General features: G+C 47.3%; 1 protein-coding gene across 2 annotated transcripts; it reads left to right on the forward strand.

Moving 5' to 3' along the window:
• Positions 1-27,036, forward strand: HGH1 (HGH1 homolog). 2 transcript variants are annotated; one of them, XM_063450211.1, is made up of 7 exons: positions 1-122; positions 14,532-15,084; positions 16,811-16,911; positions 17,874-17,972; positions 25,247-25,338; positions 26,472-26,594; positions 26,871-27,036. In XM_063450211.1, the coding sequence occupies exons 2-7, from the start codon at positions 14,546-14,548 to the stop codon at positions 27,027-27,029; spliced, it is 1,113 nt and encodes a 370-aa protein (XP_063306281.1). In that variant the 5' UTR covers positions 1-122; positions 14,532-14,545; the 3' UTR covers positions 27,030-27,036. The 2 variants fall into 2 exon arrangements, with proteins under 2 accessions (XP_063306281.1, XP_063306283.1); XM_063450213.1 differs by lacking the exon at positions 1-122 and adding an exon at positions 13,354-13,377.

Raw genomic sequence — 27,036 nt, forward strand, 5'->3', positions numbered from 1 at the left:
GCCTTTGAGCAAATGCAAGGATTGCTGCAAGCCATAAAGGATTACTGGAGAAAGGAAACTTCGCTACTTTACAAGTGGACAATATGTCTGGACTATTGGAGGACTACCCATATAAACCTTAAGTATATCTTACAGCTAATTGATTACAAAATCATTTATTCTATGAACTGTTTCTTGCATTGCAAATGCTTCCATTGCTACAAGTTACTAATCTCATGAAGGACAACTCCCATCATGCTTATTCACTATGAACTGTTCTTGCTTTGCAACTATTCTCAGCTAATTGATGTTCCTATTGAAAATTATTCTCATGAACTAATGTTACTTAAAGGACCACTCTAGTGCCAGGAAAACACTCGTTTTCCTGGCACTAAAGTGCCCTGAGGGTGCCCCCACCCTCAGGGACCCACTCCCGCCGGGATCTGGGGGGAGGAAGGGGTTAAACTTACCTCTTTCTCCAGCGCCGGGCGGGGAGCTTTCCTCCTCCTCCTCCTCTTCTTCCTCGCGACGTCATCGGCTGAATGTGCATGCGCGACAGCCACGCTCGCATTCAGTCGGTCGCATAGGAAAGCATTCATAATGCTTTCCTATGGACGCTTGCGTGCTCTCACTGTGATTTTCACAGTGAGAAGCACGCAAGCGCCTCTAGCGGCTGTCAATGAGACAGCCACTGGAGGCTGGCTTAACCCTCAGTATAAACATAGCAGTTTCTCTGAAACTGCTATGTTTATAATAAAAAAAAAAAAAGGTAAAAGCTAGCTGGACCTGGCACCCAGACCACTTCATTAAGCTGAAGTGGTCTGGGTGCCTAGAGTGGTCCTTTAATGCATCTCTGAAGAAATACTTAATACTGAACTTTGTGTTGTTGAATTACTTGCAATTCTTATTATTGCCTAAATGCAATTCATTTAAGTTTAACTCTTATTAAAACTTCGGTTGAATCAAGTTACCAGAGATTCTCTCTTTTCTTAAAGCTACAGTATTGATACTTAAGGATTCTCCATTTCTTCACTATTGTAATTAGGGAGATTACAAGCTGCAGTTGAGTTCCAACCCAAATCACCCCTAGTAGCGTAACATAGATATAGCCCCCTCTCTCTGTGATAGATATAGCCCCCTCTCTCTGTGATAGATATAGCCCCCTCTCTCTGTGATAGATATAGCCCCCCTCTCTGTGTGATAGATATAGCCCCCCTCTCTGTGTGATAGATATAGCCCCCCTCTCTCTGTGTGATAGATATAGCCCCCTCTCTCTCTGTGTGATAGATATAGCCCCCTCTCTCTCTGTGTGATAGATATAGCCCCCTCTCTCTGTGTGATAGATATAGCCCCCTCTCTCTGTGTGATAGATATAGCCCCCTCTCTCTGTGTGATAGATATAGCCCCCTCTCTCTGTGTGATAGATATAGCCCCCTCTCTCTGTGTGATAGATATAGCCCCCTCTCTCTGTGTGATAGATATAGCCCCCTCTCTCTGTGTGATAGATATAGCCCCCCTCTCTCTGTGTGATAGATATAGCCCCCTCTCTCTCTGTGTGATAGATATAGCCCCCTCTCTCTCTGTGTGATAGATATAGCCCCCCTCTCTCTGTGTGATAGATATAGCCCCCCTCTCTCTGTGTGATAGATATAGCCCCCTCTCTCTGTGTGATAGATATAGCCCCCTCTCTCTCTGTGTGATAGATATAGCCCCCTCTCTCTCTGTGTGATAGATATAGCCCCCTCTCTCTCTGTGTGATAGATATAGCCCCCTCTCTCTCTGTGTGATAGATATAGCCCCCTCTCTCTCTGTGTGATAGATATAGCCCCCTCTCTCTCTGTGTGATAGATATAGCCCCCTCTCTCTCTGTGTGATAGATATAGCCCCCTCTCTCTGTGTGATAGATATAGCCCCCTCTCTCTGTGTGATAGATATAGCCCCCTCTCTCTCTGTGTGATAGATATAGCCCCCTCTCTCTCTGTGTGATAGATATAGCCCCCTCTCTCTCTGTGTGATAGATATAGCCCCCTCTCTCTCTGTGTGATAGATATAGCCCCCTCTCTCTCTGTGTGATAGATATAGCCCCCTCTCTCTCTGTGTGATAGATATAGCCCCCTCTCTCTCTGTGTGATAGATATAGCCCCCCCTCTCTCTGTGTGATAGATATAGCCCCCCCTCTCTCTGTGTGATAGATATAGCCCCCTCTCTCTCTGTGTGATAGATATAGCCCCCTCTCTCTCTGTGTGATAGATATAGCCCCCTCTCTCTCTGTGTGATAGATATAGCCCCCTCTCTCTCTGTGTGATAGATATAGCCCCCTCTCTCTGTGTGATAGATATAGCCCCCTCTCTCTGCGTGATAGATATAGCCCCCTCTCTCTCTGTGTGATAGATATAGCCCCCTCTCTCTCTGTGTGATAGATATAGCCCCCTCTCTCTCTGTGTGATAGATATAGCCCCCTCTCTCTCTGTGTGATAGATATAGCCCCCTCTCTCTCTGTGTGATAGATATAGCCCCCTCTCTCTCTGTGTGATAGATATAGCCCCCCTCTCTCTGTGTGATAGATATAGCCCCCCTCTCTCTGTGTGATAGATATAGCCCCCTCTCTCTCTGTGTGATAGATATAGCCCCCTCTCTCTCTGTGTGATAGATATAGCCCCCTCTCTCTCTGTGTGATAGATATAGCCCCCTCTCTCTCTGTGTGATAGATATAGCCCCCCCTCTCTCTGTGTGATAGATATAGCCCCCTCTCTCTCTGTGTGATAGATATAGCCCCCTCTCTCTCTGTGTGATAGATATAGCCCCCTCTCTCTCTGTGTGATAGATATAGCCCCCCTCTCTCTCTGTGTGATAGATATAGCCCCCTCTCTCTCTGTGTGATAGATATAGCCCCCTCTCTCTGTGTGATAGATATAGCCCCCCTCTCTCTGTGTGATAGATATAGCCCCCCTCTCTCTGTGTGATAGATATAGCCCCCCTCTCTCTGTGTGATAGATATAGCCCCCCTCTCTCTGTGTGATAGATATAGCCCCCCTCTCTCTGTGTGATAGATATAGCCCCCCTCTCTCTGTGTGATAGATATAGCCCCCTCTCTCTGTGTGATAGATATAGCCCCCTCTCTCTGTGTGATAGATATAGCCCCCTCTCTCTGTGTGTGATAGATATAGCCCTCTCTCTGTGTGATAGATATAGCCCCCTCTCTCTCTGTGTGATAGATATAGCTCCCTCTCTCTCTGTGTGATAGATATAGCCCCCCTCTCTCTGTGTGATAGATATAGCCCCCCTCTCTCTGTGTGATAGATATAGCCCCCCTCTCTCTGTGTGATAGATATAGCCCCCCTCTCTCTGTGTGATAGATATAGCCCCCTCTCTCTCTGTGTGATAGATATAGCCCCCCTCTCTCTGTGTGATAGATATAGCCCCCCTCTCTCTGTGTGATAGATATAGCCCCCCTCTCTCTGTGTGATAGATATAGCCCCCCTCTCTCTGTGTGATAGATATAGCCCCCCTCTCTCTGTGTGATAGATATAGCCCCCCTCTCTCTGTGTGATAGATATAGCCCCCCCTCTCTCTGTGTGATAGATATAGCCCCCCCTCTCTCTGTGTGATAGATATAGCCCCCCTCTCTCTGTGTGATAGATATAGCCCCCCTCTCTCTGTGTGATAGATATAGCCCCCCTCTCTCTGTGTGATAGATATAGCCCCCTCTCTCTGTGTGATAGATATAGCCCCCTCTCTCTGTGTGATAGATATAGCCCCCTCTCTCTGTGTGATAGATATAGCCCCCTCTCTCTGTGTGTGATAGATATAGCCCTCTCTCTGTGTGATAGATATAGCCCCCTCTCTCTCTGTGTGATAGATATAGCTCCCTCTCTCTCTGTGTGATAGATATAGCCCCCCTCTCTCTGTGTGATAGATATAGCCCCCCTCTCTCTGTGTGATAGATATAGCCCCCCTCTCTCTGTGTGATAGATATAGCCCCCCTCTCTCTGTGTGATAGATATAGCCCCCTCTCTCTGTGTGATAGATATAGCCCCCCTCTCTCTGTGTGATAGATATAGCCCCCCTCTCTCTGTGTGATAGATATAGCCCCCCTCTCTCTGTGTGATAGATATAGCCCCCCTCTCTCTGTGTGATAGATATAGCCCCCCTCTCTCTGTGTGATAGATATAGCCCCCCCTCTCTCTGTGTGATAGATATAGCCCCCCCTCTCTCTGTGTGATAGATATAGCCCCCCCTCTCTCTGTGTGATAGATATAGCCCCCCTCTCTCTGTGTGATAGATATAGCCCCCCTCTCTCTGTGTGATAGATATAGCCCCCCTCTCTCTGTGTGATAGATATAGCCCCCCTCTCTCTGTGTGATAGATATAGCCCCCCTCTCTCTGTGTGATAGATATAGCCCCCCTCTCTCTGTGTGATAGATATAGCCCCCCTCTCTCTGTGTGATAGATATAGCCCCCCTCTCTCTGTGTGATAGATATAGCCCCCCTCTCTCTGTGTGATAGATATAGCCCCCCTCTCTCTGTGTGATAGATATAGCCCCCCTCTCTCTGTGTGATAGATATAGCCCCCTCTCTCTGTGTGATAGATATAGCCCCCTCTCTCTGTGTGATAGATATAGCCCCCCCTCTCTCTGTGTGATAGATATAGCCCCCCTCTCTCTGTGTGATAGATATAGCCCCCCTCTCTCTGTGTGATAGATATAGCCCCCCTCTCTCTGTGTGATAGATATAGCCCCCCTCTCTCTGTGTGATAGATATAGCCCCCCTCTCTCTGTGTGATAGATATAGCCCCCCTCTCTCTGTGTGATAGATATAGCCCCCCTCTCTCTGTGTGATAGATATAGCCCCCCTCTCTCTGTGTGATAGATATAGCCCCCCTCTCTCTGTGTGATATAGCCCTCTCTCTCTGTGTGATATAGCCCTCTCTCTCTGTGTGATAGATATAGCCCCCTCTCTCTCTGTGTGATAGATATAGCCCCCTCTCTCTCTGTGTGATAGATATAGCCCCCTCTCTCTCTGTGTGATAGATATAGCCCCCTCTCTCTCTGTGTGATAGATATAGCCCCCCCCTCTCTGTGTGTGATAGATATAGCCCCCTCTCTCTCTGTGTGATAGATATAGCCCCCCTCTCTCTGTGTGATAGATATAGCCCCCTCTCTCTGTGTGATAGATATAGCCCCCTCTCTCTGTGTGATAGATATAGCCCCTCTCTCTCTCTGTGTGATAGATATAGCCCCCTTTCTCTCTGTGTGATAGATATAGCCCCCTCTCTCTCTGTGTGATAGATATAGCCCCCTCTCTCTGTGTGATAGATATAGCCCCCTCTCTCTGTGTGATAGATATAGCCCCTCTCTCTCTCTGTGTGATAGATATAGCCCCCTCTCTCTCTGTGCTATAGATATAGCCCCCTCTCTCTCTGTGTGATAGATATAGCCCCCTCTCTCTCTGTGTGATAGATATAGCCCCCCTCTCTCTGTGTGATAGATATAGCCCCCCCTCTCTCTGTGTGATAGATATAGCCCCCCCTCTCTCTGTGTGATAGATATAGCCCCCCTCTCTCTGTGTGATAGATATAGCCCCCCCTCTCTCTGTGTGATAGATATAGCCCCCCCTCTCTCTGTGTGATAGATATAGCCCCTCTCTCTCTGTGTGATAGATATAGCCCCCCCCTCTCTCTGTGTGATAGATATAGCCCCCTCTCTCTCTGTGTGATAGATATAGCCCCTCTCTCTCTGTGTGATAGATATAGCCCCCCTCTCTCTGTGTGATAGATATAGCCCCCTCTCTCTCTGTGTGATAGATATAGCCCCCCCTCTCTCTGTGTGATAGATATAGCCCCCTCTCTCTGTGTGATAGATATAGCCCCCTCTCTCTCTGTGTGATAGATATAGCCCCCCTCTCTCTGTGTGATAGATATAGCCCCCCTCTCTCTGTGTGATAGATATAGCCCCCCTCTCTCTGTGTGATAGATATAGCCCCCCTCTCTCTGTGTGATAGATATAGCCCCCCCCTCTCTCTGTGTGATAGATATAGCCCCCCCCTCTCTCTGTGTGATAGATATAGCCCCCTCTCTCTCTGTGATAGATATAGCCCCCTCTCTCTGTGTGATAGATATAGCCCCCTCTCTCGCTGTGTGATAGATATAGCCCCCCTCTCTCTGTGTGATAGATATAGCCCCCTCTCTCTGTGTGATAGATATAGCCCCCTCTCTCTGTGTGATAGATATAGCCCCCTCTCTCTGTGTGATAGATATAGCCCCCCTCTCTCTGTGTGATAGATATAGCCCCCCTCTCTCTGTGTGATAGATATAGCCCCCCTCTCTCTGTGTGATAGATATAGCCCCCTCTCTCTGTGTGATAGATATAGCCCCCTCTCTCTCTGTGTGATAGATATAGCCCCCCTCTCTCTGTGTGATGATAGATATAGCCCCCTCTCTCTGTGTGATAGATATAGCCCCCTCTCTCTCTGTGTGATAGATATAGCCCCCTCTCTCTGTGTGATAGATATAGCCCCTCTCTCTCTGTGTGATAGATATAGCCCCTCTCTCTCTGTGTGATAGATATAGCCCTCTCTCTCTCTGTGTGATAGATATAGCCCTCTCTCTCTCTGTGTGATAGATATAGCCCTCTCTCTCTGTGTGATAGATATAGCCCTCTCTCTCTGTGTGATAGATATAGCCCCCTCTCTCTCTGTGTGATATAGCCCCCCTCTCTCTGTGTGATAGATATAGCCCCCCTCTCTCTGTGTGATAGATATAGCCCCCTCTCTCTCTGTGTGATAGATATAGCCCCCTCTCTCTCTGTGTGATAGATATAGCTCCCTCTCTCTGTGTGATAGATATAGCCCCCTCTCTCTGTGTGATAGATATAGCCCCCTCTCTCTGTGTGATAGATATAGCCCCCTCTCTCTGTGTGATAGATATAGCCCCTCTCTCTCTGTGTGATAGATATAGCCCCCCCTCTCTCTCTGTGTGATAGATATAGCCCTCTCTCTCTCTGTGTGATAGATATAGCCCCCTCTCTCTCTGTGTGATAGATATAGCCCCCTCTCTCTCTGTGTGATAGATATAGCCCCCCTCTCTCTGTGTGATAGATATAGCCCCCTCTCTCTCTGTGTGATAGATATAGCCCCCTCTCTCTCTGTGTGATAGATATAGCTCCCTCTCTCTGTGTGATAGATATAGCCCCCTCTCTCTGTGTGATAGATATAGCCCCCTCTCTCTGTGTGATAGATATAGCCCCTCTCTCTCTGTGTGATAGATATAGCCCCCTCTCTCTCTGTGTGATAGATATAGCCCCCTCTCTCTCTGTGTGATAGATATAGCTCCCTCTCTCTGTGTGATAGATATAGCCCCCTCTCTCTCTGTGTGATAGATATAGCTCCCTCTCTCTGTGTGATAGATATAGCTCCCTCTCTCTCTGTGTGATAGATATAGCTCCCCCTCTCTCTGTGTGATAGATATAGCTCCCCCTCTCTCTGTGTGATAGATATAGCCCCCTCTCTCTCTGTGTGATAGATATAGCCCCCTCTCTCTCTGTGTGATAGATATAGCCCCCTCTCTCTCTGTGTGATAGATATAGCCCCCCTCTCTCTGTGTGATAGATATAGCCCCCTCTCTCTGTGTGATAGATATAGCCCCCTCTCTCTGTGTGATAGATATAGCCCCCTCTCTCTCTGTGTGATAGATATAGCCCCCTCTCTCTCTGTGTGATAGATATAGCCCCCTCTCTCTGTGTGATAGATATAGCCCCCTCTCTCTCTCTGTGTGATAGATATAGCCCCCTCTCTCTCTCTGTGTGATAGATATAGCCCCTCTCTCTGTGTGATAGATATAGCCCCCCTCTCTCTCTGTGTGATAGATATAGCCCCCTCTCTCTCTGTGTGATAGATATAGCCCCCTCTCTCTCTGTGTGATAGATATAGCCCCCTCTCTCTCTGTGTGATAGATATAGCCCTCTCTCTCTGTGTGATAGATATAGCCCTCTCTCTCTGTGTGATAGATATATCCCCCTCTCTCTGTGTGATAGATATAGCCCCCCCCTCTCTCTGTGTGATAGATATAGCCCCTCTCTCTCTTTGTTATAGATATAGCCCCCTCTCTCTGTGTGATAGATATAGTCCCCCCCTCTCTCTGTGTGATAGATATAGCCCCCCTCTCTCTGTGTGATAGATATAGCCCCCCCTCTCTCTGTGTGATAGATATAGCCCCCCCTCTCTCTGTGTGATAGATATAGCCCCCTCTCTCTGTGTGATAGATATAGCCCCCCTCTCTCTCTGTGTGATAGATATAGCCCCCCCTCTCTCTCTGTGTGATAGATATAGCCCCCTCTCTCTGTGTGATAGATATAGCCCCCCCTCTCTCTGTGTGATAGATATAGCCCCCTCTCTCTCTGTGTGATAGATATAGCCCTCTCTCTCTGTGTGATAGATATAGCCCCCTCTCTCTGTGTGATAGATATAGCCCCCTCTCTCGCTGTGTGATAGATATAGCCCCCTCTCTCGCTGTGTGATAGATATAGCCCCCCCTCTCTCTGTGTGATAGATATAGCCCCCTCTCTCTCTGTGTGATAGATATAGCCTCCCTCTCTCTGTGTGATAGATATAGCCCTCTCTCTCTGTGTGATAGATATAGCTCCCTCTCTCTGTGTGATAGATATAGCCCCCTCTCTGTGTGATAGATATAGCCCCCTCTCTCTCTGTGTGATAGATATAGCCCCCCCTCTCTCTGTGTGATAGATATAGCCCCCCCTCTCTCTGTGTGATAGATATAGCCCCCTCTCTCTGTGTGATAGATATAGCCCCCTCTCTCTCTGTGTGATAGATATAGCCCCCTCTCTCTCTGTGTGATAGATATAGCCCCCCTCTCTCTGTGTGATAGATATAGCCCCCCCTCTCTCTGTGTGATAGATATAGCCCCCCCTCTCTCTGTGTGATAGATATAGCCCCCCCTCTCTCTGTGTGATAGATATAGCCCCCCCTCTCTCTGTGTGATAGATATAGCCCCCCCTCTCTCTGTGTGATAGATATAGCCCCCTCTCTCTCTGTGTGATAGATATAGCCCCCTCTCTCTGTGTGATAGATATAGCCCCCTCTCTCTGTGTGATAGATATAGCCCCCCTCTCTCTGTGTGATAGATATAGCCCCCTCTCTCTGTGTGATAGATATAGCCCCCTCTCTCTGTGTGATAGATATAGCCCCCCTCTCTCTGTGTGATAGATATAGCCCCCTCTCTCTGTGTGATAGATATAGCCCCCCTCTCTCTGTGTGATAGATATAGCCCCCCTCTCTCTGTGTGATAGATATAGCCCCCCTCTCTCTGTGTGATAGATATAGCCCCCTCTCTCTGTGTGATAGATATAGCCCCCTCTCTCTCTGTGTGATAGATATAGCCCCCCTCTCTCTGTGTGATGATAGATATAGCCCCCTCTCTCTGTGTGATAGATATAGCCCCCTCTCTCTCTGTGTGATAGATATAGCCCCCTCTCTCTGTGTGATAGATATAGCCCCTCTCTCTCTGTGTGATAGATATAGCCCTCTCTCTCTCTGTGTGATAGATATAGCCCTCTCTCTCTCTGTGTGATAGATATAGCCCTCTCTCTCTCTGTGTGATAGATATAGCCCCCTCTCTCTCTGTGTGATAGATATAGCCCCCCTCTCTCTGTGTGATAGATATAGCCCCCCCTCTCTCTGTGTGATAGATATAGCCCCCTCTCTCTCTGTGTGATAGATATAGCCCCCTCTCTCTCTGTGTGATAGATATAGCTCCCTCTCTCTGTGTGATAGATATAGCCCCCTCTCTCTGTGTGATAGATATAGCCCCCTCTCTCTGTGTGATAGATATAGCCCCTCTCTCTCTGTGTGATAGATATAGCCCCCCCTCTCTCTCTGTGTGATAGATATAGCCCTCTCTCTCTCTGTGTGATAGATATAGCCCTCTCTCTCTCTGTGTGATAGATATAGCCCCTCTCTCTCTGTGTGATAGATATAGCCCCCCTCTCTCTGTGTGATAGATATAGCCCCCTCTCTCTCTGTGTGATAGATATAGCCCCCTCTCTCTCTGTGTGATAGATATAGCTCCCTCTCTCTGTGTGATAGATATAGCCCCCTCTCTCTGTGTGATAGATATAGCCCCTCTCTCTCTGTGTGATAGATATAGCCCCTCTCTCTCTGTGTGATAGATATAGCCCCCTCTCTCTCTGTGTGATAGATATAGCCCCCTCTCTCTCTGTGTGATAGATATAGCTCCCTCTCTCTGTGTGATAGATATAGCCCCCTCTCTCTGTGTGATAGATATAGCCCCCTCTCTCTGTGTGATAGATATAGCCCCTCTCTCTCTGTGTGATAGATATAGCCCCCCTCTCTCTGTGTGATAGATATAGCTCCCTCTCTCTCTGTGTGATAGATATAGCCCCCCTCTCTCTGTGTGATAGATATAGCCCCCCTCTCTCTGTGTGATAGATATAGCTCCCCCTCTCTCTGTGTGATAGATATAGCCCTCTCTCTCTGTGTGATAGATATAGCCCCCTCTCTCTCTGTGTGATAGATATAGCCCCCTCTCTCTCTGTGTGATAGATATAGCCCCCTCTCTCTGTGTGATAGATATAGCCCCCTCTCTCTGTGTGATAGATATAGCCCCCTCTCTCTCTGTGTGATAGATATAGCCCCCCTCTCTCTGTGTGATAGATATAGCCCCCCTCTCTCTGTGTGATAGATATAGCCCCCTCTCTCTCTGTGTGATAGATATAGCCCCCTCTCTCTCTGTGTGATAGATATAGCCCCCCTCTCTCTGTGTGTGATAGATATAGCCCCCTCTCTCTCTGTGTGATAGATATAGCCCTCTCTCTCTCTGTGTGATAGATATAGCCCTCTCTCTCTGTGTGATAGATATAGCCCCCTCTCTCTCTCTGTGTGATAGATATAGCCCTCTCTCTCTGTGTGATAGATATAGCCCCCTCTCTTTCTCTGTGTGATAGATATAGCCCCCTCTCTCTCTCTGTGTGATAGATATAGCCCCCTTTCTCTCTGTGTGATAGATATAGCCCCCCTCTCTCTCTGTGTGATAGATATAGCCCCCTTTCTCTCTGTGTGATAGATATAGCCCCCTTTCTCTCTGTGTGATAGATATAGCCCCCCTCTCTCTCTGTGTGATAGATATAGCCCCCTCTCTGTGTGATAGATATAGCCCCCTCTCTCTCTGTGTGATAGATATAGCCCTCTCTCTCTGTGTGATAGATATAGCCCCCTCTCTCTGTGTGATAGATATAGCCCCCCTCTCTCTCTGTGTGATAGATATAGCCCCCCTCTCTCTGTGTGATAGATATAGCCCCCTCTCTGTGTGATAGATATAGCCCCCTCTCTCTGTGTGATAGATATAGCCCTCTCTCTCTCTGTATGATAGATATAGCCCCCTCTCTCTGTGTGATAGATATAGCCCCCTCTCTCTGTGTGATAGATATAGCCCCCTCTCTCTGTGTGATAGATATAGCCCCCCTCTCTCTCTGTGTGATAGATATAGCCCCCCCTCTCTCTCTGTGTGATAGATATAGCCCCCTCTCTCTGTGTGATAGATATAGCCCCCCCTCTCTCTGTGTGATAGATATAGCCCCCTCTCTCTCTGTGTGATAGATATAGCCCTCTCTCTCTGTGTGATAGATATAGCCCCCTCTCTCTGTGTGATAGATATAGCCCCCCTCTCTCTGTGTGATAGATATAGCCCCCTCTCTCGCTGTGTGATAGATATAGCCCCCCTCTCTCTGTGTGATAGATATAGCCCCCTCTCTCTCTGTGTGATAGATATAGCCTCCCTCTCTCTGTGTGATAGATATAGCCCTCTCTCTCTGTGTGATAGATATAGCTCCCTCTCTCTGTGTGATAGATATAGCCCCCCTCTCTCTCTGTGTGATAGATATAGCCTCCCTCTCTGTGTGATAGATATAGCCCTCTCTCTCTGTGTGATAGATATAGCTCCCTCTCTCTGTGTGATAGATATAGCCCCCTCTCTCTCTGTGTGATAGATATAGCCTCCCTCTCTCTGTGTGATAGATATAGCCCTCTCTCTCTGTGTGATAGATATAGCTCCCTCTCTCTGTGTGATAGATATAGCCCCCCTCTCTCTGTGTGATAGATATAGCCCCCCTCTCTCTGTGTGATAGATATAGCCCCCTCTCTCTCTGTGTGATAGATATAGCCCTCTCTCTCTCTGTGTGATAGATATAGCCCCCTCTCTCTGTGTGATAGATATAGCCCCCCTCTCTCTCTGTGTGATAGATATAGCCCCCTCTCTCTCTGTGTGATAGATATAGCCCTCTCTCTCTCTGTGTGATAGATATAGCTCCCCCTCTCTCTGTGTGATAGATATAGCCCCCCTCTCTCTCTGTGTGATAGATATAGCCCCCCTCTCTCTCTGTGTGATAGATATAGCCCCCCTCTCTCTGTGTGATAGATATAGCCCTCTCTCTCTCTGTGTGATAGATATAGCCCCCCTCTCTCTGTGTGATAGATATAGCCCCTCTCTCTCTTTGTTATAGATATAGCCCCCTCTCTCTGTGTGATAGATATAGTCCCCCTCTCTCTCTGTGTGATAGATATAGCCCCCCTCTCTCTCTGTGTGATAGATATAGCCCCCCTCTCTCTCTGTGTGATAGATATAGCCCCCTCTCTCTGTGTGATAGATATAGCCCCCCTCTCTCTCTGTGTGATAGATATAGCCCCCCTCTCTCTGTGTGATAGATATAGCCCTCTCTCTCTCTGTGTGATAGATATAGCCCCCCCTCTCTCTCTGTGTGATAGATATAGCCCTCTCTCTCTCTGTGTGATAGATATAGCCCCCCTCTCTCTGTGTGATAGATATAGCCCCCCTCTCTCTGTGTGATAGATATAGCCCCTCTCTCTTTGTTATAGATATAGCCCCTCTCTCTCTGTGTGATAGATATAGCCCCCCTCTCTCTGTGTAATAGATATAGCCCCTCTCTCTCTGTGTGATAGATATAGCCCCTCTCTCTCTGTGTCATAGATATAGCCCCCTCTCTCTGTGTGATAGATATAGCCCCCCCCCTCTCTGTGTGATAGATATAGCCCCCTCTCTCTCTGTGTGATAGATATAGCCCCCCTCTCTCTGTGTAATAGATATAGCCCCTCTCTCTCTGTGTGATAGATATAGCCCCTCTCTCTCTGTGTCATAGATATAGCCCCCTCTCTCTGTGTGATAGATATAGCCCCCCCCCTCTCTGTGTGATAGATATAGCCCCTCCCTCTCTCTCTCTCTATATTTATGGGTAGAGGGTGTACAAAGATGGCGATTGTTAAGCTCCGCCCTCTGTAGTTCGGGCTGTGATTGGCTGAGGCTATTGATGACGTCACATATGAGACGGAAGTGTAGACACGTGGAGTTACAGGGTAAAAAAAACAACTGAATGTCCTGTTATATATAATGTAATGTCCCGTTATATATAATGTAATGTCCTGTTATATATAATGTAATGTCCCGTTATATATAATGTAATGTCCTGTTATATATAATGTAATGTCCCGTTATATATAATGTAATGTCCCGTTATATATAATGTAATGTCCTGTTATATATAATGTAATGTCCCGTTATATATAATGTAATGTCCTGTTATATATAATGTAATGTCCCGTTATATATAATGTAATGTCCTGTTATATATAATGTAATGTCCTGTTATATATAATATAATGTCCCGTTATATATAATGTAATGTCCTGTTATATATAATGTAATGTCCTGTTATATATAATGTAATGTCCTGTTATATATAATGTAATGTCCTGTTATATATAATGTAATGTCCTGTTATATATAATGTAATGTCCTGTTATATATAATGTAATGTCCTGTTATATATAATGTAATGTCCTGTTATATATAATGTAATGTCCCGTTATATATAATGTAATGTCCCGTTATATATAATGTAATGTCCTGTTATATATAATGTAATGTCCTGTTATATATAATGTAATGTCCTGTTATATATAATGTAATGTCCTGTTATATATAATGTCCTGTTATATATAATGTCCTGTCCTGTTATATATAATGTATTATAAATAGTTGACTGTGACTTCCTATAATACATGTACATCTTTTAACACTGAGTGCTGTTAGACCGGTAAATGAGCAATCTCGATTAGTGACCCGCCGACTCAGATAGTGAAGTGTGCGGAGAGTACTAACTGCAGGGCATTGTGGGGCGGAGCGTGCTTGCTGCAGGGCATTGTGGGGCGGAGCGTGCTTGCTGCAGGGCATTGTGGGGCGGAGCGTGCTTGCTGCAGGGCATTGTGGGGCGGAGCGTGCTTGCTGCAGGGCATTTGTGGGGGCGGAGCGTATCGGTTGCACTATGCATTATGGGGCGGGTTTAATGACAGTAGGTGCAGATAGTCACCAAACATGGAGTCTGTTTCAGGTGCTGGTGAGTGTCTGGTAGCTGGTGTTTTGCTACCTACCTGTGTGACTTGGCTGACGGGTAGGTGGAATTTTCAGGACATGATGCACCCAGTAACACTGCTTACCTTTTCACACACAGGCCCTCTCTGTGCCATGGATCCCACCATGTGCCAAGAACTCCTGACATTCCTGACCCCAGAAACCCGCGCTGATCTGAAGAGTCAAGCTCTGGAGTACATCTTGGGGCTGAGCGGAACACGTGAGGGGAGACAGACCCTGTGCACTGCGGGATCAGCCCTGCTCCCTGTTCTATTGGACCTTACCTTGGACGCCTCGCCAGCAGTGATCCAAGATGCCTACCATGTTATGGTGAACTTGACCTCAGACTCAGTCATTCACCGAGCTCTGCTGCAGAACATTCCCACTCTTCTCCCCACCCTGCTGGAACGTCTTAGAGACCCAGCGTGTGTCTATGCCGACTTTGCGTGTACTGCTTTGTGTAATCTTAGCCGTGAGGAGGACACATGTCGCTCTGTCCTGGGAGCCCTTCATGTAGAAGGAATGGACCATCTCCTGCACATGGTCTCCAACCCAAAGTACAATCCTACTGCCAGGCTGGAATACCTCAGCCCACTAATCTGTAACCTGACACAGCTCCCCGAAGGCAGAGACTTCATACTGGACCGGACAAGGTGAGCGTCTAGATTAGACAAGGAACACGCTGTCACAGCAGAGGATCCGTTTTCCTCCTTTTCGAAATCACCATGGGGTACATACGGCAAATGTGCAATGTCGTAGTGTCACCGTGCTGACCGTCTTGGAGAATATACACAGAGATCTTTGTGGCTTCATACAGGCTTTTAAAAGGCCAGTCTAAGTACCATAACAACTTTGCACTATTTAGAGAGCAACTTGAATTCAAACTCCGATTGGAGAGTAGATTAGAACTGTAGTGATTTGTAGCACTCACTCAGCTATAAGTCAGCCCCCCAGTGCTGTCTATCAAACAGCCGAAACTGATCTGTGATTGGGGCGGTGTAAACTGATTGCTGAATAGTTCCCATCACTCTAAGTGCGGATAATTGGAACAGCTTCAGGAATGTCATTTTAATATGTATCTTAGTGGTGAGACAGTATGTATGTGAGTGTGTGATCACTGTGGCAGTGTGTGACAAATGTGTGGTGAATACATGTGTAGTGTTGGTGCTTTGTATGGTAAATGTACGTGCAATATGGCTAGATTTGTGGGTACATTTGTGTTCAGAGTTGGATAAATGGGTGCGGTGTGGCTGAGCGTGGGGTGAATGGGTGCGGTGTGGCTGAGCGTGGGGTGAATGGGTGCGGTGTGGCTGAGCGTGGGGTGAATGGGTGCGGTGTGGCTGAGCGTGGGGTGAATGGGTGTGGCTGAGCGTGGGTTGAATGGGTGCGGTGTGGCTGAGCGTGGGTTGAATGGGTGCGGTGTGGCTGAGCGTGGGTTGAATGGGTGCGGTGTGGCTGAGCGTGGGTTGAATGGGTGCGGTGTGGCTGAGCGTGGGTTGAATGGGTGCGGTGTGGCTGAGCGTGGGGTGAATGGGTGCGGTGTGGCTGAGCGTGGGGTGAATGGGTGCGGTGTGGCTGAGCGTGGGGTGAATGGGTGTGGCTGAGCGTGGGTTGAATGGGTGCGGTGTGGCTGAGCGTGGGTTGAATGGGTGCGGTGTGGCTGAGCGTGGGTTGAATGGGTGCGGTGTGGCTGAGCGTGGGTTGAATGGGTGCGGTGTGGCTGAGCGTGGGGTGAATGGGTGCGGTGTGGCTGAGCGTGGGGTGAATGGGTGCGGTGTGGCTGAGCGTGGGGTGAATGGGTGCGGTGTGGCTGAGCGTGGGGTGAATGGGGTGAATGGGTGCGGTGTGGCTGAGCGTGGGGTGAATGGGTGCGGTGTGGCTGAGCGTGGGGTGAATGGGTGCGGTGTGGCTGAGCGTGGGGTGAATGGGTGCGGTGTGGCTGAGCGTGGGGTGAATGGGTGCGGTGTGGCTGAGCGTGGGGTGAATGGGTGCGGTGTGGCTGAGCGTGGGGTGAATGGGTGCGGTGTGGCTGAGCGTGGGGTGAATGGGTGCGGTGTGGCTGAGCGTGGGGTGAATGGGTGCGGTGTGGCTGAGCGTGGGGTGAATGGGTGCGGTGTGGCTGAGCGTGGGGTGAATGGGTGCGGTGTGGCTGAGCGTGGGGTGAATGGGTGCGGTGTGGCTGAGCGTGGGGTGAATGGGTGCGGTGTGGCTGAGCGTGGGGTGAATGGGTGCGGTGTGGCTGAGCGTGGGGTGAATGGGTGCGGTGTGGCTGAGCGTGGGGTGAATGGGCGCGGTGCGGCAGAGTGTATTTAGTGAATGTGAGCATGTTGTGGTTTCTGGTATAGACACACAAGATAACTGTACGTATCTGTGTTTTAGGTGCATTGTCCAGCGTCTCCTTCCATATACTCACTCAGTCAGTTCCACAGTGCGTAGAGGAGGAGTAGTGGGTACACTCCGAAACTGCTGCTTCAACCACAGTAAGTGACATCACAAACCCCAAATCTGTTCAATGCCAGGAATGCTGGGAAATGATACAAGCATTGGTTTATTATATATATATTTATATTAAATACCAGCTTCATAATTCTCCAAAATATCCGTGGGGACAACCTTTCCCAGCAGCATCCGGGTTCATCAGTGGACTTTCAGGACAGGGCAGGGGTTCGGTGGAATGTTGGGTAAGGTTAGGTAGGAGATATATCCCTTTAAAGCAGATAAGTACCAAAACAACTTTAACTTAATGAAGTGGTTTTGGTGTATAGGTGATACCCATGCTCAGTTCTCTGCTTTGCTGCCAATATATCTTCACATATGATCAGGTTTTGTGTATTTTCTGTCTGTCACCATACGTTAAATGTAGTGTTGTTAAAGGTTGGTTTGTCCCCATTCCCTGGTGGCGCGTCCTCTGTCCCCATACTACGCATGCTGACACCTGAATCTGTTGTAGATTGAAGCCCTTGGTGCATGTCTGACACCTACTCTAAGCGGGGACTGCACAAATAAAGCCAGGCCTTTTCTCAGAAACAGCGCTATTTTCAACTGCCGGGGACTCGCTGTGCCTCGAAATCCTTTCAAGACCGCGATTTTAGTTCTGACTGTCACTATGTCATTTATACCACTGAATATAACTTTTTAACCTGTTATGGGGAATTGCTGAACTGATCATGCAAAAGCACAGTAGGTAACTGGATCAGCTTCTGCTGGACCTCCAGGAAGTCCCCCAGCAAAGCTTCGTGGTAACGAACATCTTATGGAGGAGCTTCCATAGTCAGTTCTGCTGTGATTGTACAATGCTCACACGAGCTCTTACAGTCTAAAGGCCAGCTAAATGCACTTCTCTATATGCACAATTCTGTTGTCTCCGTTGCCTTTAGTTGCGATTTCAGCTCAGAGTAATGGATGTTCTTCACCTTTTCTTTTTATATTTGGCCTCTTTCAGGAGATCACTCTTGGCTTCTTGGAGAAGATGTGGATTTGCTTCCGTTCTTGTTGTTGCCGTTGGCCGGAGGAGAAGAATATTCTGAGGAGGAAATGGAGAGTAGGTTTGGGGGTTGCATTGAAGGGAGGCAGGATTGGTCTACATGGACTTAATTCTTGATTCCAGCATGTCACTGTCCTCATTAAATAGCAGCTACAGAAGATTAACTGATAGAGTGCCATGTCCTGAGTTTAACCTATCAAAAATACATAATATAGTTTGCTTTTGGACAGTGGCGTACACGCGATCCATGGGGCCCCGGTGTGAAAATTAATCTGTGGGCCACCTCCCCTGGCGCTTACTCTGCGCAGACCAGGCCCGCAACACATGGCGGCGGGCACCTGGTCGCAGGGCTGCGACTGCGGTATGTACGCCAGTGCATGCAGATACACATACACTTAAAGGACCACTATAGGCACTCAGATCACTTCAGCTCAATGAAGTGGTCTGGGTGCCAGGTCCCTCTCGTTTTAACCCTGCAGCTGAAAACTTAGTTTTCACTAAGGGTTAATCCAGCCTCTAGCAGCTAGTGGCACTTCCATGATTCTCATTGTGAAAATCACAGTGAGAAGACGCTGGCTGTCCATAGGAAAGCATTGAGTAATGCTTTCCTATGGGCGGTTTGAATGCGTGCGCGGCTCTTGCCGCGCATTCGGAGCTGAGAGGCGAATCGGGGCAGAGAGATCCCCAGTGCCAAGGGAGCTGAAGGGGTTTTAATCACACACACTCACGAACAGATGCATACACACTAGCTAACAGACACACACATTTACTGACAGACACACACATTTACTGACAGACACACACTCAGTGACAGACATACATACATACACACTCACTTACAAAACATACACACTCACTGACAAATACACACTCACTAACAGACACACACACTGACACTCACTAGCAGACACACAGTAACACACAAAAACTAACACTCACTAGCAGACACACTCAATAAAAGACACACACAAACTAACTAACACTAACACACATACACACTCACAACATGCCCCGGAGTCTGTGTCTGAGAGATAATACTTTGCTCAAACTAATTATCTCCCAGGCACTAGAGGTACAAAATATAAAATACCCCAAAATACATAACGTATATAACACATATAGGAACCCCCACAAATAGGATATCCCGAGATAGCCCGGATCTGAGCGCCCAAGTTGTTCAAATAGCGCTCAGATCCCTCAAACACAGCCGAATCGCTACCGGGGTAAAGGTTTTACCGACCGCACACGTGGCGTCTGCCCAAATCAGTTACAGAGTGACAAATGCCCTTGGGTCTGGTCGTTTGCCACGAGCTCCTGGAGGAGCTTGTTTGCCAGCCTCCTGCCGCAGTATTATGGGCCATGCAAAATACACTGAAAAGGGCTCTGTTTGTGTGATTTGGGACTAGGTTGTACGGGAACCGAACAACCATACACACCAGAGACCACCCGGGAACTTGTTAAGCCCAATTGACAAGCTTCCACCGCAGTGCTCTAATTGTACGGCTGGGTGGCCACATTTCGTAGGAACGACCACAAAGTGGCGGCCCTCTTGTTCTCCTGGAACTAAAATCAGACACGGAAACTCTCAAACACCACTGAACTTCCATCATCGCCTGCCTTCAGTTCTATACAACTTAGAAGGGCACTGTTCGGTGGAAACGTTCCCACGAACAAGGTGAACAAGCTCCAGGGTACAACTATAGATTCCGTTCGGCAGTTTGTTCGTTTTTAAACAACCGAACTTGACTGACCGTTAGCACTGATTTCATGAAACTGTTTTGGGCATAGGACCATGTGCACGGTCGGTCAAAATGATGACTTCCATGGTAATCCCGAACACCTGAATCGATCTGGGTGATTTTTATATATTGGTCACCCGGATCGGGGCATCAAGGAATGTGACTTTTGTGGGGTTTTCATGTGTTTTGGGGGTTTTTGTTATATTGCCTGTTTCTGTACGGATAGATAATTAAATTATATGTTTGTGTGCTCAGGTAATTATCTCTCAGGCACAGGGGAGGAGTATGTTAGATGTTTGCTTGTAACTAGTCTCCTCTCAGGTCCAGGGGAGGGATTATCCTGTGTTATGGGCTTGTTTGACTGTCTAAATTGTATAAAAGCAGGGCATCTGGCCAGATTAAAGCATTCCAGCTCGTACTCACAGAATTGTCGTCTGGTTACTGGAAGAAGAAAGGGCTAATCACTAATCACTGTTCCAGTGTGGAGGATTCAACAGGGAAAGTCCTTGTAAGGACTAGAGCTTCCAGGACAGAGTGTCGTCCAGTGCCTGGGGGTGGATAGAGCGAATTCCCCATTCGGCTCCAGGAGGGAGCGGTCCCAGGACCCCAGTCAATCCACGGCAACTGTGGGCAGAAGTGCTGTGGTTTGTCCCCTGTTCCAGCTAGGAAGCGGTCCTTGGCGGAGGTACCCAGCCAGGGGTACAGGGAGCTCCGTTACACAGAGAATCAGTGGTAGCGGTCAGTCATTTTCGGGAGTTCCAAAACCGAACAAAAAGTCAAACGGTTCCCATGGCTCATAGGTCGCGATTGTTCGCCTTGTTCGTGTGAACAATCCTACCGAAAAGCGCTCTCCTGGCTTGTTGTGGGAAGAGGCAGGCTGGAGTCTTATTCCATGAATTGATCCATCTGGGATTTACCTGTGGAGTCTTATTCCATGAATTGATCCATCTGGGATTTACCTGTGGAGTCTTATTCCATGAATTGATCCATCTGGGATTTACCTGTGGAGTCTTATTCCATGAATTGATCCATCCGGGATTTACCTGTGGAGTCTTATTCCATGAATTGATCCATCTGGGATTTACCTGTGGAGTCTTATTCCATGAATTGATCCATCTGGGATTTACCTGTGGAGTCTTATTCCATGAATTGATCCATCTGGGATTTACCTGTGGAGTCTTATTCCATGAATTGATCTGCCCGGGATTTACCTGTGGAGTCTTATTCCATGAATTGATCCATCCGGGATTTACCTGTGGAGTCTTATTCCATGAATTGATCCATCTGGGATTTACCTGTGGAGTCTTATTCCATGAATTGATCTGCCCGGGATTTACCTGTGGAGTCTTATTCCATGAATTGATCCATCCGGGATTTACCTGTGGAGTCTTATTCCATGAATTGATCCATCTGGGATTTACCTGTGGAGTCTTATTCCATGAATTGATCCGCCCGGGATTTACCTGTGGAGTCTTATTCCATGAATTGATCCATCTGGGATTTACCTGTGGAGTCTTATTCCATGAATTGATCCATCCGGGATTTACCTGTGGAGTCTTATTCCATGAATTGATCCATCCGGGATTTACCTGTGGAGTCTTATTCCATGAATTGATCTGCCCGGGATTTACCTGTGGAGTCTTATTCCATGAATTGATCCATCTGGGATTTACCTGTGGAGTCTTATTCCATGAATTGATCCATCTGGGATTTACCTGTGGAGTCTTATTCCATGAATTGATCCATCTGGGATTTACCTGTGGAGTCTTATTCCATGAATTGATCCATCTGGGATTTACCTGTGGAGTCTTATTCCATGAATTGATCTGCCCGGGATTTACCTGTGGAGTCTTATTCCATGAATTGATCTGCCCGGGATTTACCTGTGGAGTCTTATTCCATGAATTGATCTGCCCGGGATTTACCTGTGGAGTCTTATTCCATGAATTGATCCATCCGGGATTTACCTGTGGAGTCTTATTCCATGAATTGATCCATCCGGGATTTACCTGTGGAGTCTTATTATATGAATCGATTTAGTTTTGTTGTGGATTAAAAGGAATTTAATTTTAAAAAGTGTCAAACTTTTTTTTTTTTTTTTTTTTTGCCAAATCTATGGAGTACTTTTTGGCCGATGCTAAATGTGATCTAGCTACAGGGAATCTCCCCCATTTCTGGTTAGATAGGATTCAAACCCTTAAAATACATTCCATGCTTTGTAAAAGAATGCTGTGTATTGGCAAATCAGAAAATAAACAAACTGCATTCGTCATAGTCCTTGTGTATATGGGCAGGGATGAAGCCTTGTCTGAAACTACATTAAACTAACCTCACTCCACTATACACCCTACCACCTCCTTTCCAATTCTATTTCTCCACAGCTATCCATCTGACCCAACCCCATGTCACTACCTAACCTCCATACATCACCAATTCTTCCTGTTTGGCCTAGAAAGATCTCTGTAAAGAACGAACCCCCTGACTGCTGAGATTTTGCATCTAGGAATATCAACCCTTTTCATTAATGCCTTCATTGCCTCCATATTGTATAAGGAGTAACCCACCTATCCATAGGCCTTTTACACAACTTGGAACCCTCTGCTCCATGCAGGTAGACCTCCACTTGATCTTCAAAATATACCACCTTTCCTAAACCTTCTCTATTCCACCTATATTCCCCGGTGTATTCTCTCACCCCTGCCCAATGGCTGAAAATATCCATCGTTCCCCACAAAGTCTCCTGTAGCAGCCGTTATTAAGAAACCAATGCTAAATTCCTTGCCAGTTGGTACATGTCCGCATGCCTTTGACATATATGTTCCTGTCACCTGTTAGTATTGTGGGCAGGCTACCAGTTCAGTCCTCCATTTGTGGTGGTCCTGCCTCAGGTTAGGGGCTTCTGGACAAGGTGGTTTGCAAAATAAGTTATGTTAACCTCAGCTTTTTTTTTTTTTTTTTTTTATACAGACCCAAGTGCTGCTGCTCCATATCAATCTATCCATCCAAGACATGTTCCACACAACTCCATGCTGCTTATCCTCTCATTCTGCTATATTGGAGGAGTTGAACCTCCAGCTAAAATAAAGGAAAATACTCTGGTAGGAATTAACAGCCACCTAGCTCAAAACCTACCACCTTTACTAAACCATCTGTAAACCATAGTTTAAATCATTTCATCACACATATTGTGTCCGTGGCACCTTATCCACGAACATTCATCACACGTAAACCATCTTACTGTGCCCGTGGCACCCTATCCACAAATACATAAAACATCTTACTGTGCCCGTGGCACCCTATCCACAAATACATAAACCATCTTACAGCGCCCGTGGCACCCTATCCACAAATACATAAACCATCTTACAGCGCCCGTGGCACCCTATCCACAAATACATAAACCATCTTACAGCGCCTGTGGCACCCTATCCACAAATACATAAACCATCTTACAGCGCCCGTGGCACCCTATCCACAAATACATAAACCATCTTACAGCGCCTGTGGCACCCTATCCACAAATACATAAACCATCTTACAGCGCCCGTGGCACCCTATCAACAAATACATAAACCATCTTACAGCGCCCGTGGCACCCTATCCACAAACATTCATCACACGTAAACCATCTTACTGCGCTCGTAGCACCCTATCCACAAATACATAAACCATCTTACTGTGCCCGTGGCACCCTATCCACAAATAGTCACACATTCCAACAGTCAGACTTTCCAGGTAGCTTACGGATCAGTTTCAGGTAGCGGAGGGACCAGTTTCAGGTAGCGGAGGGACCAGTTTCAGGTAGCGGAGGGACCAGTTTCAGGTAGCGGAGGGACCAGTTTCAGGTAGCGGAGGGACCAGTTTCAGGTAGCGGAGGGACCAGTTTCAGGTAGCGGAGGGACCAGTTTCAGGTAGCGGAGGGACCAGTTTCAGGTAGCGGAGGGACCAGTTTCAGGTAGCGGAGGGACCAGTTTCAGGTAGCGGAGGGACCAGTTTCAGGTAGCGGAGGGACCAGTTTCAGGTAGCGGAGGGACCAGTTTCAGGTAGCGGAGGGATCTATCTGATTCTCACGTGTTAAACCGTATTGTTACTAGTTTTGTCCTATTCTGTCTGTACCGCATCGGATATTTCTCGATAGAATTTAACCTACATCTATATATTCTTCCGTTCTATTAAGCCTCTGCTTTACACTACTGTATCTACTACCTTGTTGTATGCTGGAAAATCAGAAAAATACAAAAGTAGAAGTGGCATATACAGTCTTGTTGAACGAAGCCTAATCAATTTAGCACCCGGGAGCCTATCATCCTCAGGCATTTAAGATGGGACCTGGCATGCCAGCCTGCATAGAGTCCAGGTGACTCCACTATTACAATCCTCCCACACAAAGTCCCCACTTCTTATTGCACGTGATGGAGGTCTTCCTTCCAGGTTTGTCTGAGGTCAGTAAAGGGCTTTGGTGTTGCCCTTTGGTGTTGCAGGTGAAGCATTTCCCATTGAACCCATGACCAGATATTCACTTTGAGGACTAGGGCTGACCGCATCTCTTTTCTCCCAAGGATTTCTCAGAGTAATTTATAACTGAGATGGGAGTTGACTGCTAGTAATCAGACACTCTGCTTAATTAGCCATCTTTTGTGGCCCATCACAATATTGGGCTTAAGACGTCCTACGTAAGCTTCTACAGGATCAAAATGCAACCAATAACCATCAGCACTCTGACACGTGTATTCTCTTGGTCTTGACTGGACAGACCCACCCCCCACGATTTTGGATGGTTAATTTAAAGGGACACTATAGTCACCAGAATAACTACAGCTTAATGTAGTTGTTTTGGTGAGTATAATCATTGCCTTCAGGCATTTTCAGAGAAAAGGCAGTGTCCACTGGAGGTGCTTCCTGGGTCAGTGCTGCACAGTAGGCACCACTGCCGTTCAGCGTTCCCACGCTCTGAATGGAGACGCTGAATTTTCCTCATAAAGATGCATTTCTATGAGGAGGTGCTTATTAGCCTAAACAGCGCTTGGCCCCGCCCCTTGACAATTTGTCATGGGAAAGCATTGGATTGGCTAAAAATTGGACATTCTGATGATGTCACCAAGGGGCATGGCACTGGAAATAAGGTAAGTATTTCATGCTTTCAAGGGGGTAAGAGGGGGCCAAACCACCTTAATGGATACATGTTTGTGTTCCTGACCCTATAGTTAGTCTTTCTTTATCTGCAGAGTGACTAGTTACTTTTAATGTCACCCTTGTAGGGCAGAGCTATTGGTTTTCTATAAAGGATATAGTTTTCTATAAAGGATATAGTGGATTTCAGACTACTTGGCTGAAGAAGGGTGGATTTGAGGGAAGTGCAGTAGGCGTTGACATAATGAGAATGGAATAGAAAAAAGATTGGGATTATGGGAAGAAAATTACTTGTTGGACCAGGGCAACGAGGTGCGGTGCAAGTTCAGTAGGTGTGGTGTTGGAGTGAGGGTGGACGGTGCGGTGCAGGAAATCGAGAAGGGTGTCAGAGTTCCCCAACCATATTATTGCAGATCTTTCTGATCTTTCTTTCTGACTCTTCCATTTTGCCATTCAATCCAGCCCTTCCTCTGGATCTCCAGTATCTCCCGGAGGACAAGCAGAGAGAGTCTGACCCAGATATCAGGAAGATGCTGATTGAGAGCATACAATTGGTGAGTGTCTACAACGCCTGCTGTGCCTGGTTCCTCCTCTTCATTACTTTCACTGTACGATTCATTTTCCACCACGTCACGTCAGCTGATCCACAAGATTTTTGCGTGGAGTCATATTATATATTTATGATTTGATGCATAACTTTCATTTTTTCCCACTCCATCCGCCCTCACTCCAACACCTCACCTACTGCACTTACACCGCACCGTCCACCCTCACTCCAACACCTCACCTACTGCACTTACACCGCACCATCCGCCCTCACCTACTGCACTTACACCGCACCATCCGCCCTCACCTACTGCACTTACACCGCACCATCCGCCCTCACCTACTGCATTTACACTGCACCGTCCACCCTCACTCCAACACCTCACCTACTGCACTTACACCGCACCGTCCACCCTCACTCCAACACCTCACCTACTGCACTTACACCGCACCATCCGCCCTCACCTACTGCACTTACACCGCACCATCCGCCCTCACCTACTGCACTTACACCGCACCATCCGCCCTCACCTACTGCACTTACACCGCACCATCCGCCCTCACCTACTGCACTTACACCGCACCATCCGCCCTCACCTACTGCACTTACACCGCACCATCCGCCCTCACCTACTGCATTTACACCGCACCATCCGCCCTCACCTACTGCATTTACACTGCACCGTCCACCCTCACTCCAACACCTCACCTACTGCACTTACACATGCACCGTCCACCCTCACCTACTGCACTTACACCACACTGTCCACCCTCACTCCTACTGCCTTTCTGTTTTGGTACCTTTTCTTCTCAATACTTTTTATGTTTCTCACATTGTTTTTTTCTTTATCCTGCCTTGCTCCTTTCATCTCTTCTTGAATCACCCTTTCTACATTTCCACCCTTTTCCTCTTCCCTCTACCTAATCATTCTTTTTTATTTTCCTCTTTCTCACTTACCTTTTCTCACTCCACCCTTCTGTTGCTACCTTGTTTTCTCCCCTGCCTCCACATTCCAACCTCCTTATGTTTTTTATCTTCACATTAATTGTGCCTTCTTCTAATCTGCCCCACCACATTCCTTCCCTTTCTCCCTTCACCTGGTGGTGTTTTGATTTGTTCCTTTTTGCTGCCGCCCTTTAGCTCTGTGCCACCCCTGAGGGACGTCGCATTGTGAAGCAGAGAGGAAGTTACCTGATAATGAGATCGCTGCACTCCTGGGAGACAGAGACAGACGTAAAAAGAGCCTGTGAGAAGCTAGTACAGGTGGGTAGAACGTGTCAATCCATGCATGGAAATAAAGGAATAAACATATTGATATGATGGTGTTACTAGTTCTTCTAGCTCTGTTACACACTTCACACAAAACACATCATCGGAATCATTTACTCTGTGCTGTTAATCTGTTGTGAGGAATGTGTATATATATATATTTATCATTTAGTGCATTTGCTACCTTTTACACAATCCTTTCCTCTGGTCCTGACACAACATGTCTGTCTCTCTGGGGGAGATAATTGACACAACTGTTTGTTTTATCAGGTCCTGATAAGTGATGAACCTGCTCCGGGCTTAGAAAATCTCTTAGAAGTCAATATTCCAGCTGAGGTAGAGGAGAAGCTGAAGCTCCTGGATGAGGAAGACGAGAAAGCACAGGAGCACACAAAAGGGACTTCCAAAGAAAATAAAGTGACCATTTAAATCACCA

The sequence above is a fragment of the Pelobates fuscus genome, chromosome 4, assembly GCF_036172605.1.
Source record: "Pelobates fuscus isolate aPelFus1 chromosome 4, aPelFus1.pri, whole genome shotgun sequence".
NCBI classification, from domain to species: Eukaryota; Metazoa; Chordata; class Amphibia; order Anura; family Pelobatidae; genus Pelobates; species Pelobates fuscus.